Genomic DNA, 13814 nt, shown 5'->3' on the forward strand with positions numbered 1-13814 from the left:
AGAAGTTATCTAGCATCAAAAACGTTCGATTCAGCATGACACACAGCCCTAAGAAAAACACCACACAAAAGTGATAGTGCTGCCAGCCAAAACACACACACCAACAAAAAAATATTGGAGTAGCCCAAGATATAGCCAAAGATTGAAGCGCCACAGCACTAGCGAAAATTTTAATTTGCCGACTGGAATTCTTTCGGATAACCGACTTTTGGATAAACGACGCTCTACTGTATATACGATTTGGATTAAACATTACTACTAGCTCTACGACCGAACTATTAGGCAATTGTTTAAAGTATAAAACCTCAAAGAAAAAAACCAATTTTTTTTTCTTTACAATAAATAATTTTTTAATGTTTATAATAAATTTGATTTTTTCCTATAAATGATTATATAAACTGAGAAGGCTTCGAGTCTTGTACACCTAAAATGTATGAACATTTGTCATACGACAGGCTTACGAATTCTGTAATATTTGGACCNGTTTTAAATTCGAATTTGTTATTGCGTATTGGTTCGATTATAGAACGATTGTAAACGTTTCAGAAAATTGATCAAATTGAAAATAGTTCGTTTGATTTTCGGCAATTCTCTTCAGCGGTAGGTGTTATATAACAATTACTATGGTTATTGAAATATTGGATGTAAATGGGGTTTGCTTGCAAAACCTCCGCTGACGAAGTCGCGGGTAACAGCTAGTTATTAATAAATTTTAGTTCCAGTTAACATAAAAAACTAGCATTTTATTAATGATTAATGGTCACAAGTACAATAATGTAGTCTTTTTTGAAAAATCCGTACAAAAAAGTAAAGTTCAAAATCTACGAAATAGTATAATAGTTTCATATAATTAATTAAAAAATAACTTTAAGATTACGTTTCATCTTATTACTTGAAACTGAATAACAAATTATATATGCAATTTATAATATGTGACTTTGATTACTAATAAAACTTACAAAAGTAAATTATTTCATTTTCCCAAGAAATTTTTGTTTTCCATCTGATCTTGTAGTTTAACATTAAATTTAGAGAAAATAGAGTATATAAGTGAAAGAACAACCGGAATGAAAATCAGTGCATGAAATGCAGTTTCTAAAGCAATAAGAAACACAATCTTCACAAATGTAATGCAAGCGTAAATATCTCTATAAACAAACAAAATCCCTAAAATAGTAGACAAAGATCCTTGACATATCGGGTAAGCAATACGATAAAGACTGTCTTTCATCTTTTCGCTCGAAGTTTCAGAAACAGAACAAACATAAGCGTAAGCCATATGCGCCGGATAATTCACGCAGAAACCCACACACAATATCAGACTCATCACAGACAAAATGTCTACGTTGACACCCCACAGAGACATATAACCTAAAGTTTCTACAATGGTGGATGCTACCGATATCGCAACAAGAAGAGAAAAAACAAAGTTCGGTATAAACAGCAAAAACAATAACATAATTAAAACAGACGTAATCCAAAATAAATCTCTAATTATACGTTTAATGATGATTCCTTGTTCGTATACAGGAGCCAATGCTCCGTGAATCAGAACAGGAAAGTCGAATTCGTCAGCAATTTTCCACAAATTGCTTAAAATCTCTACTTCGGCTGCCGAACTTAACGTATCATTGACAAAAATAAAGAATCTGCTACTCGAAATATCGGTTCCATTCTGATTGAAGACAATATGATTGGAGAATTGCTGTGCCGGTTTAAATTTAAGGAAAACATCGCGAAGTCCACTCAAGAAATCTTCTTTGACGGACATGTTGTAACCACGTAACGAATATTTTGCAAAAGGATGATTTTGGAATTCTTTGTAAAATTTCAACCAAGATACAGTAAATCGGGAATCCGCAATATATGGGAGGCGTTCAAATTTGTTCAGTAGTTTGTCTATGGATTCCTGCACTCTTACATCCGAATAATCTAATGTTGTATTAATAACTACTTGGTAAGGGAAGGAATAACGGCTAAAACTATTATAATATATTTTGACACTCTTCGTTATCGGCGATTCTTCGGGATATAACGTTACCAAGTCTATGCCATATTTGATTGTTAAAGCCCCCCATATTCCAAACGATAAATTTAGAAAGTAAATTATAATAACTGTTATCTTTATTACATGCAAAGATAGAATCTTGCTTAGCTTATCTCTAAAATATGCCATCGTTGGCTCATCAGAAGACTTCTTATCTTCGTAAACTTCTTTCATGTTTTCTAAAAATAAACGTTAACTTTTTTAAAATACTACATATTAATGTTACGAATTTGTATTGAAAAAATTTATTTCATATGATTTTAATTGAACTTATAAAATACTATAACATTCAATGCAATAATAATAAAATGGTATATTAAAAATAAATTACAGTCGACCCCCTATAACACGGTAGATACGTTCTGTTCTTTATGAATCGATTTCTTACGAGTTCTTGCCAATCACAGCCCGACACGTGTCAAGTTTACGGACTACGGCTGTTTGAAAGGTTTTCTTCCATAAAATCAATCGATTCTAGACTAATTTGACTCAACATTTCCAAAATACGTATATTTTTTTGGGAATAATCCGTATAAACTACGCTATAAACAAAAAATTCTAGGATTACTTACCGAGTGTGCACCGTTCGACGTCGCCGTTGCTCAAGCTTGTTTTCGTCGCGGAGCAACGCACCAAAAGCGGCCTCAATTTCTGATAAGTAATTTTTTTGCGAAAACTTCGTTGAACTTTGGAGACATCATTAATATAAATAATTTTAATCGCCGTTGAATAAGAAATGTTTCTTTCACAAGAAATGTATAAAATTACAGTACTGTATTAGACTTACGGTACCTAATTTACATACTGTACAGACGATAGTAAACAACTTACTCGCCTAAACTCTTCGTAGCGTGGCGCTGGACGGCGGAAAGTATATATATAATTATAATAAAGTTACAATAAATTGAGTTAATATATAATTTTATATACAGTACTTAATTTATATATAATTTAAATATAATACTGTACAGATGATAGTAAACTCAATTTACCCACCTAAATTCTCCGTAGCGTGGCGCTGAAAGGAGGAAAGTAGTTTGGCTGCCCGATGACGTTTCACCAAATTATAGGAGTTTTTTTACCAGGTTTGTACAGATACTGTCGCAAGTTTTTCGCCGTCTTATAGGAATCATAATTATAGGAACCCGTGTTATAGGGGTCTACTGTATATAAAAAAAGGAATTATAGAAATAATAACATCTCAGGCATTTGTTGGAAGCATATCAAATAGATGTACAGAAAAAATGTTTGTCGTATCTTTATTAAGCAGTAAGAAAATGTTCAGAAAGAAACCAATGTGAAATTTCTGTTATCCAATTTCAGAAAGAATTTAATTACTATCGAATTCATTATATTTTTTCACGTTATATTAATTCACATTCAATTTATACTGAAAAAAACAGAGAAGTTTCTCTTCCACCACTCGATGTGTGTTAACTGCACATTCATATGGTCCGGGTGTTCGACAGGATGAATAGATATTCTTGTACAGTCGACCCCCCTATAATTACTGTCCCTATAGTTACTATTCCTATAAAACTACGAAAAAATTGCTACCGGTATCCGTAAAAAATAGTAAAAGTTCCCTATAAACACCTCAAACGTCATCGGGAAGCCGAACTACTTTCCCGCCGTCCGTAGCGCCACGCTACGGAGAGATTTCTATCGTCTGGACAGTATTATATAAATTATATATAAATTAGGTACTGTACATATAATTATATATTAATTATATATAAATTAGGTACTGTATATATAATTATATATTAACTTATTGTAACTTTGTTATAATTAAATATATAATTTCCGCCGTCTAGCGTGGCGCCACGCTACGGAGATTTTTACGCTAACTATCGTCTGTCAGTATGTAAATTAGGTACCGTAAGTCTAATACAGTACTGTAATTTTATACATTTCTTGTGAAAGAAACATTTCTTATTCAACGGCGATTAAAATTATTTATATTAATGATGTCTCCGAAGTTCTACGAAGTTTTCACAGAAAAATAAGTTGTTAGAAATCGGCCGCTCTTTGCTGAGCTGTTCCGCGACGAAAACAATGTTGAGCAATGGCAATGTCGAATGGTGACACTCGGTAAGTAATCCTACAATTTTTTGTTTATAGCGTAGTTTATACGGATTATTCCCAAAAAATATATACGTATTTTGGAAATGTTGAGTCGGATTAGTCTAGAATCGATTAATTTTATGGAAGAAAATCTTTCAAACAGCCGTAGTCCGTAAACTTGACACGTGTCGGATTGTGATTGGAAGGATTCGTAAGAAAGCGGATTCCTAGAGAATGGAACGTATCTCTATCTTATAGGGGGGTCGACTGTACTGTGCATATTAGCCCACGATTATCTTAGCTAAATTTTAGAAAGGGTCATTTCAAAATGTGTGTAAATCGTTTGATAGTATTTCGTATGTTATTTTTATAAGTTTTACTTTAAGACGCCTGATTTTTGTGGTTCCTGGAATGAAATAAAGGGATATAAATAGGAAAAAGAAAAAAAATTAATCATTGTTTGTATTGTCTAAAAAATTTTTTTTGGAATTTAAGGATAAATATTCTTATTTGAATTTAGTGAAAGAGTACCTAAAATAATTTTTAAAATTTTCCATAATAAGTTAACACGAGTAAGATGGTGAGGACTTAAAATTCGTCAATCTTTCGACAAATGTCGCCACCACATCATTCACAACACTGCGTGTTTATGTTCAGTAATTATTTTGTATTTATTAATTTACAATTATAAAAACTCGTAGGCTCGACGTTTTGGTCTAAAACTATTATACGTTTTTTCCAGGATGCTATTTAGAGACCAAATCCTAACACAATCAATATTTTTCCAAAAAGAAAGAAAATACAATATTTGTTAGGTATATCTGTTGACAAGAAACAAAGCAGTTAAGTTGTATTGTGAATCAAGAACCTATCTTACTCTATAAGTTGGCAAAAGATGGTAACGTACTGACTGGTATGTGGCATATCAACAGAGATGTCCAGGATTCTAATTACCCTGGTGTTTCGGCATGTCGATTAAACTGCAACTAAAACGTGATATTAATCATATCTAGCAAAACTAGTTGTTAGCTAATCATTAATGAAAACATTTTACCGAGTACAATAAAATAACATCTCAAATTCCACACAAAGCTGATGTTTATCTTGTAAGTTGTGGTGTTGTACAGAGAGTACCTTAAATTTATTATGTTTATTGTTGCGTTTATGAATTAAGTTACAACAAAATAAATATACAGAAGCACTTCCCGAATTCCACAGGTATTTTTGTCGTTAGAAAGAAGACAAAATGAACAGATTAAACATATGATCTTACTTTCTGATGTAATGAAGATAATTTCACAGTTCTAGAATAAAAACTCAATTGTTTTTATGAAATGTAACTCATTCGTTTTTTTTCAAAGTGTGATCTGAAAAGAAATGTATAGCGTTACATATATCGAGTTCTATAAACACTAAGACAAGACATCAATGTTCCCTATGGAGCCACCATATTCGAATCTGTAATTTCAAGATCTGTACATTAAACAGGTTTGTATAAGCAACTTTACCGAATCAGTTTTTTTCATCGGACTTCTATACGTTGTAGAAAAAATGGAAATTCGCTTATACGTATTTAGATAATTTTGCTCCAATAGATAAAAGTAATTGACAAGAACTACGTCCACTTTCAACACACCAAAGGACCAAGATATCTTATATGCTTGGTCATAGTTTGTATACTATAAATCAGAGAAATGTACTCATAAGCAAAACAAAAGCATAACCATCATCCACCCGAGTTATTCCACTATTATAAAAAAATTAACATAATAATATCATAAAATGCAATAATTGTTTTGAATAATAGATTAAGAATAGAATATTTATTATACACGACACACTGTTTTAATCTTTGCTTATCCATCCAAACCAAAACAATACTGATGAGCACTCAGACTTTACACCTTTTCGTGTAAAAAGAATGTTTCTATTGCTGCTAGTTTTGTCATTGTATTCAACATATTTAATTCGAATTTATGCTTTTGTACAATTGTGAGGGTCGAAAGGGGCGAGAAAGTTTATAGACAATATAATAGGTTCGAAAAAAAACTAAAAATTTTAGAGAAAATAATATTTCGAACTTCACCAAGATTTTATCTACACAATAAAAAGGCCGTTTTCGCGCCACTCGAGGCAGCAGTCCATCAGAGGAAGGTCTTGCCATATGTAAAATACCGTATCTTCGCGGCAAATCAGTCAAGAAGAGACAATTGCCATACTAAGGAAATACATAAGAAGTTTAGACATACGATATAAGGCAGTCCAGTAAAAGAGAAAAGCCATACGAAGAAACCAGCTATTGAGAAGAAACGAACTCAACAAACTCTTATAAGAATATGAAGTACTGAATTAAGTACGGAAGAGAATCCTTGAAGAATAAAGCATATAAGAGGAAGTAGGTTAATTGCCTACCGGTGAAGGTAATATTAGAAATAGATTATTGTAAGACTCTCTCGAAACCGCTCTCCTAGAATAAGCATAGGTTTAGTTTTAGTATTAGAATATTAGATTGTTGTATGAATTTATCTATTTAGTTTTATTAAATATTTGTTCATTTGTTAAAGAAATGTCTCATCTTTGTCTGAACCAAATCTATATTAGCTCTACACACGTGTTAATTAATCCACGTATCTAAATCTGATTAACTGGTGTCGGGACCTGACGAGATCTAGAATTAATCCTCTAGATCGTTTTTAAACATAATTTGCCGCCCTCCTATAAAAAGTTAGTGAACCGATCTCATGATCGTGTGCCTGTAAGTGATATAGGTATCAACCCTATACCCTTGGTTCTCACACAATGCACATGGTTGGGTATGTTGCACCGTTGCATTATATGTGAAAGTATGACTCATTAACATCAATTAGACATTTAGCTTTAAATAAATTATTTCCCGTTTGGTGATATCATTAACCTTATAGATAATTTGCTATTATTATTCCAAAAGACAAGTCAGCCTATGCTTTATTTCCTTTAAAACGGTATGCATTATGTTTACATCTACAGTGCACAAAATAAGTGAAGTATTATTAATTTTTTCTTGATATGTTTATTTCTGGATCAACAGGGCTCCCTCCACAAGGAGACTCATTGCTTTTTTTCAGTGCCACTCCTCCTTTTGCTAACTTTTATCAAAATGGCCTTATCTGTCCTACTCCTCAATGTATTACTTTATGGGTTTATTTCTTCCCTGTAAATACAAATTGTTCTACACGCGTAAATTATTGTTTACCCTTGTCTTATCCAGCCGGCCCCTTTGCGGCTCATGTTCTTTTCCTTCCAATTTCAAACATTCAACTAGCCCAACTTTTCCTTTAATCATTTTCCAACCTTCCTTCACCCATTTTTCTTATATTTTAAGGCTATACCTTTGAGTAAAGTGTGTCTGTGTGTGTAGATATGTTAATAAACACATATTTTTTACAGATGCGTCAGCTGTATTGCTTGTGTAGAGATAAATGAGATCACAACACTTACAATGTATTACTAGTTAAATTTTTTAGTCATTAACAATATGAATTTAAGTTAAACCTTTCTGCAGCGATATCTGTGAACATAAGGTATTTTAAATCATTGTATGTTATTAATAACTACAAATAATCTAAAGTCTTATTTCTGGAAATGCGGGTAAGATTTTAAAGCAAATATAGACAGCAATTAGGAGTAAAATTTTCAATAAGTTTGACCTTTCCCGAAATGTGATACATCGCAGTTTTTTCCCTTATAATTCTAGCTGTTAAAAGAGACACCTCTTACCACACAATCAAATAGCCTCGATGTTTGGTATGTCAAAATAATCGTGAACAGTCTGAAAATTTCTACTTCACTGAAGACTTATATAAAATGCAAAAGAGACAGGAACGCCCAATCGAACACGTGAATACAATTTTGCAAGTATACTTCTACAATTGTCAACTCAGTGTGTAAAATTCGAATAATTAACAACAAGACTAATCAAGTCTATCTGATAGCTCCACGATCAACAAAAGCGAATGAAATACGGTATTTTTAAAAATAAATATATTATAATAATAATTATTATTACTTCGTTTTTGTTTCATATTGAAACAAATCCATTAACATTAATAAACTGACAAATACATTACTATTTTTGCAAATCTTGAACATACCTGTTATAATTGGTACACAATTGATGTAACAGTATTAAATACGACAACTTTCAATGCATTATTCTAATTTTACTACAACAGATCTTCTGGTCCTTTCCTGAGGATTGAGTCTAACTGCTTCAACACCACTTTTTAACTTTTCCTCATCATACAAAAAACTTTAAGCTCAACTAATCGCTGTAGTATCGTTGTGTATGAGATTTGTGAGAAATTTCGTGTTAGAATTTAAATAACGCAAACCAACGATAAATAATACTTTAATAATATATTTAGTAGTAAAAAAATAAACTGTCTACGGTAATCTATTCATAAAATACCCGGTAGCACAATGTTTGAATAAAACTCAATTTTTTAAGAAATTCCACTATATATTAGCCATATATGTGATATTTAGACCAAATTTCTAACTGACAGCATTCAAGACAAAAATAAAGTGAATGTGCTTACCGAAATTAATAGGAAGAGATTGTTGTTTCTCTTCTTTGTATCCCGATAACGCCATGCATCCACCAAAAAATGTCACCTGATACAAAAAAGTAAATACTGTGCATGTTGCGGAATAATAACAGAACATTCTTACAAGAGGAATAGATGCCATCATTCCTATACAATAGGAAAACAAATTAGTCAACGACGTTAATGTTATAGAAACTCCGGCTTCGGCAAACGTTTCTTCCATGCGTTTCGGTACTTTATGCTTGGGGTTCGATGTTCTCCAACACGCCAACAATACGAAAGCATCGTCTATTTCGGTTACTGCAACAAACAAATTTTTACAATACAAAACTTATAACACGAACGAATAACGGCAAAATTATAAATAATAACTTACCCAGAACCAAAAAAGGAATTGTGATGTTCCAAATAGAATTTTCTGTACCTAGAACAGACATTAAACCGAAAGACGTAACCACGGCCAGTCCAGCCGATACCACACTCGCCACGCCAAGAACTGGTTTGCTTTTGGCCCAATTATTGCTCATGTACGTTACAATAGTGAACACAGAAATAAATCCAACCAGTGCACCGATCATGGGTTTTACATTTTCAACCAACTGCAGATTTCGCTCCTCAAGCAACCAGTAATAATCGATAAAATACAGAAGGTGTTTAAAACGATGATTTCTTATACGATTGTAAACCGCCGCTCGCCATTTATCTATGAGATGAAGTTTATTTTCGTCGCTTTCGTCCGTAAAATACATTAATCTCATAGCACTTACTGTTTGAACAACATCATCCTCATCTTCGATGACATCTCCGAAGTTGATAGAATAAATTTTATAAGAGTATGTCAACGGATCAATATCAAATGGATACTTCAATCGCTTCTTCTTCTGCACTATATTATCAATTTCTGGTAAGATTTCTATGATGGGATTTTCAAAGCATTTTTGGTTCACACGTCCACAGAGATCCGAATATCCAATTTCTTTTTCAGCGTCATTAATTGTTATATTCTTAATTAATTTATCCACCCGACTAATTTCTAGCAGCACATCTCTTTGTAGCATGTTTCCGCCATCTTTCTTTGTAAACACCACAAACACGCATTTCGGAATAGTCGTAAAGGTTGTCGGGTCAAGCAATATGGATGAATTAAAAGGAAATGTTTTGTCAATAAACTTCTTAGTATTAAAGACTATTCCTGAATCTGCGAATGACAATTTAGTGACGTTTTCGGAGGTGTTTATGTTAAAGACGAAAGCTGAAAATGTTGATGTTATTAAAACAGGTAAAAGGATAAAGTAGTAGGGATGAAGACCGATGATTCTTCCTAATTTGCGAAAAATGGACGATATTGTTTTTCTTACGCAATCAATTTTCATTATTTGATTATGACTTGTGGAAAGACCAAAAATTATTTGACCTACTTTAAAAAATTAATCAAATCTTATTATATAAAATTAACTTATATTATTGTTAAAATTTTTTTTGTTAAAGCAAGGTGTTCCGAAGACTATGAAATGTAAAATTAGGCAAAAATATTTACCTTTTATTAGTCGCAAGTGTTTTCTATCGTAAGTTTCCGTATTCACGCGAACAATCTAAATGATGCAATTCTACTTTCGAAAAGATTATTTAAACATGAGAAACACGTATGTTAATTTGCCTGTAGGCAATTTCGTAGTACGATATATAATTCTGGTTTCTAAGGACAAGTATTTATTACTTTCTGTTAGTTTTTTTTTTTCTAAAGACAAGATATGTTGATTGATTCTATACATTAAAAACGAAGAAAAAAATTGAATATCATATGTTACTTTTTATATTTTTAAGATTATTATAAAGTAAATAGTTGCTTAATAATTACTTACAGATGTTGATAACGAAATTCGTCATTAATATTTATTTACTCGTGATTTACTATTGCTATTTTTATGACTAAATTTAAACAATTTAAACATAACACTAGATTTATGTAGTTTTAGTTATTGAAACCTAAATATTTTAAAAAATTATTCATGTAAATGTGCATATATATAACTATTATAGTAATATAAAATAATAATTAGCAACATTTTCTTTTTACACTACTGAAATATATTAGATAATAATGCTTACAGCAGGTAAATGTGTATAGCTAAGGAGTGAAAAGTAATTATGTGAAATTGGAAAATTTTTAATTAGGTAATGACAATTTTCATTAAAGATGTGTACTCTTTACTTAACAAAAAGACAACAATAGTAAAGGAATTATATAATATTTTATAGTGAATAAAATAAAAAAGAGCATTAATTTCCAGCCTTTTTGGATGAAGAAATATAGAAAACTCATACACAATTTTTTCTCCTGGCAGCTGCAGTTACACAAACTTACACGAATCTTTCCTCCATAAAATATTTCTATATAATTATACGTTAATTTATACAATTATTATAAATTACTACAAGTTAAGAAAACTTTGCTGTTGTTAAGATAGTGAAGGTCAATCTCGTAAACTTTTATGTCTTTGTCCTAGAAAATTCCTATCCCGGGTGTTAAAATTAAATATAAATTTTTTGTAGCTGCTATTATGAAAAGAAAATGATAAGATTTTTTGTTTTAGAATATAACTTTAAAATTTGGATAACATTCAAACGTTGTAAAGTATAGATTTAGATAAAAGTTTTATAATCCTTCAGGAAGAATGGAGGAAAAACTCGAAAGGAATTTTATTTATATTGAAATAAATGTTTTCATTTGAAATTAAAAAGGAAATTTCAGAAATCCCGTAACTAATTTGGCAACCATATTTTTAAAATTACAGTAATTCAAATAATTATCTTAAATCTATATTAAAAATTTGAGAGTAAATGTCACATGTATATTTGTATATATATACAAAAAGGCAGGTTGTTAAAACTTTCCCGCTTTAATCATCTGGTTTTTTGTTTTTTTCTTGTCTAAAATTGGAAGTATGCCCAACAACACACCGGGTGGCAGGGTCCTACTCGAAACTTTCCAAATTTTGACGGCTTCTAAGCCCCAACTATAAAAACATACATACATATATTTTATAAAGATAATAATTTTAATTTTAATATGCATTTTATATATTTTTTCTTGAATTTATCAGACAATTGTTAGCTGACAGACAAGACGTCTTTTGCTTCTAATAATGTCTTGTGTTGCATTCCACAAACATCACACGGCTGTTTTCTGTTGATAACGGAGTTATTCGAAACTAATAACTCGATTCATGCAACTGGAAGATTTATCTTTTGTCCGTTGAAACAAGAAAAGACACACTAACATTCATTTAAACAATAAGATTAAATTTAGCTAACTACAATATATTTTTTTACCTCTATAGTTACAAGAATTTGAAATTCTATCCAGCTACAATTACATTGTGCTTCAGAAAATGGTTAGTTGAGTGATGCTTTATGAGTAAAGTTCTGATATTATCTTCATGTTACCCTATTCAAGGTCACTTCAATTATTTTAATTCTATAGATCCTTTCACAAACTTCTTTTATTATACAGAAAAATTACACAGGGTGGACAAAAAGTTGGCAATAAATTTAAACATTCATTAAATAATGGAAAAAATCAAAATGAAATGCTCTTTGCATTGTATTGTTTCTATGATAAGTTTTTGTTGACAAAAAATTAGTTTCAAAATCCACCATTAGATGGCGTTGAGAAACAAAATAAATGCAAATACAGCTCCCACTCAACCATCAGTGATAGAGTCAAGTCAAGTAAAAGAACAATGAAAATGACTGTGAATATAGTCACTAGTCAAGTGCTCGACATGGCCTCTATTACAGGGTTAAACTGAGTTTAACTAAGTAAAAATGCCTGCATCTGCAGCAGGGGCGAATCTACATAGGACTAATAAGGCTTAAGCTCTGAGCCCCCAAATGCCAAGGGAACATAAAAATAGTTAAATTTTTAATACTTTTTCACTAGCAATGAACACTTTGTATAGTAAAAAATAGTTAATATTAATAATGTAATAATAATGATAATGTTTGTATTAAGAAAAAATAAGGATCCATTGGACTTCAATAAACCCCGAGGCCCCGATAAACCTACATCTGCCCCAATCTGCTCCATCTGCCCCATCTGGCATTTTCATTTTATCTCTTGATGGATGGATGTCATCTCAAGGCAATATACTGTAGTAATTTTTAATTTTAACAATTTCGAAGAATCTGATCAAAATACTTTGGAATTTAAATACTTTTACAATCAGAAAATATGAAAAATCAGAAGTCACATTGAATGTCATTTTCATTGTCTTTTGTATATGAACGCATCCTTTCAGTAATTTTGGGACTTAGTTTCTTTTCCTTGTCAACAAATACATCTGTGCTTATAATATTTACAATGGAAATTGCATTTCATTATGATAATTCTTTTATTTTTTTGAATATTTAAAATTTTTATAGACTTTTTATTAGACTTTGCTTATTCTGTATCTTTTTTTCATTAAACGTTTGAAATGCAATAGATAGTTTATATGATTAACAAGACACACTCGTAGAAGCTTTTTTCAGGAAACTTTTCTCTCCGTTAGTTTATCCTAGCAACATGTGCTCACCATTGCTTGAGTTTCAGAGAGGGTGGAAATGATAGAGAACACAATGTCCTAGTAAGTAAAATATGCATTTATTGACCTGAACATTTATAGTAAGAAAACTGTAAAAAATCGAAAACTAATTCTTAGGCTTGCAGGACAAATATAAAAGATTATTTTTGTCAGATTGCTTTACTTTGGTGATCCAAATTTTGCAATTTATTAATGCAAAAGCATTACTAGTTCTCCAACCTCTGTTTGCAGTTCTGTCCAGCTGGTTTCAAGAATTTTAAAAACTCTACCGGGCACGAACGAGCAATGTTGACATCTCAAAACAAATGCGTTTTTGTTTAAGATGCCAACATCGCTCTTTCAAATATCTATTTATGGGTTTTATTGTAAGTGTGATCAAATTAGTATTTCAATCCTCCTGGCAGCTGCAGTTACACAAACTTACACGAATCTTTCCTCCATAAAATATTTCTATATAATTATACGTTAATTTATACAATTATTATAAATTACTACAAGTTAAGAAAACTTTGCTGTTGTTAAGATAGT

The 13814-nt window shown here is 31.2% G+C and overlaps 2 protein-coding genes across 2 annotated transcripts; both read right to left on the bottom strand.

Annotated features, from left to right (window-relative positions):
• Positions 1–973: 973 nt before the first annotated feature.
• On the bottom strand, positions 974–2221 carry LOC111631615 (patched domain-containing protein 3-like). Its single transcript, XM_023375899.1, has one exon. It carries the CDS (start codon positions 2219–2221, stop codon positions 974–976), a length of 1248 nt encoding a protein of 415 aa, XP_023231667.1.
• A 6426-nt stretch (positions 2222–8647) lies between these two features.
• LOC111631616 (patched domain-containing protein 3-like) lies at positions 8648–10073 on the bottom strand. The gene is made up of 3 exons (XM_023375900.1): positions 9077–10073; positions 8825–9000; positions 8648–8767 (listed from the first exon to the last, which is right to left on the bottom strand). Exons 1-3 carry the CDS (start codon positions 10071–10073, stop codon positions 8648–8650), a joined length of 1293 nt encoding a protein of 430 aa, XP_023231668.1.
• Positions 10074–13814: the final 3741 nt, after the last annotated feature.

Source organism: Centruroides sculpturatus, unplaced genomic scaffold, assembly GCF_000671375.1.
Source record: "Centruroides sculpturatus isolate CEXI.00-Female unplaced genomic scaffold, Cexi_2.0 scaffold650, whole genome shotgun sequence".
Taxonomy (NCBI): Eukaryota; Metazoa; Arthropoda; class Arachnida; order Scorpiones; family Buthidae; genus Centruroides; species Centruroides sculpturatus.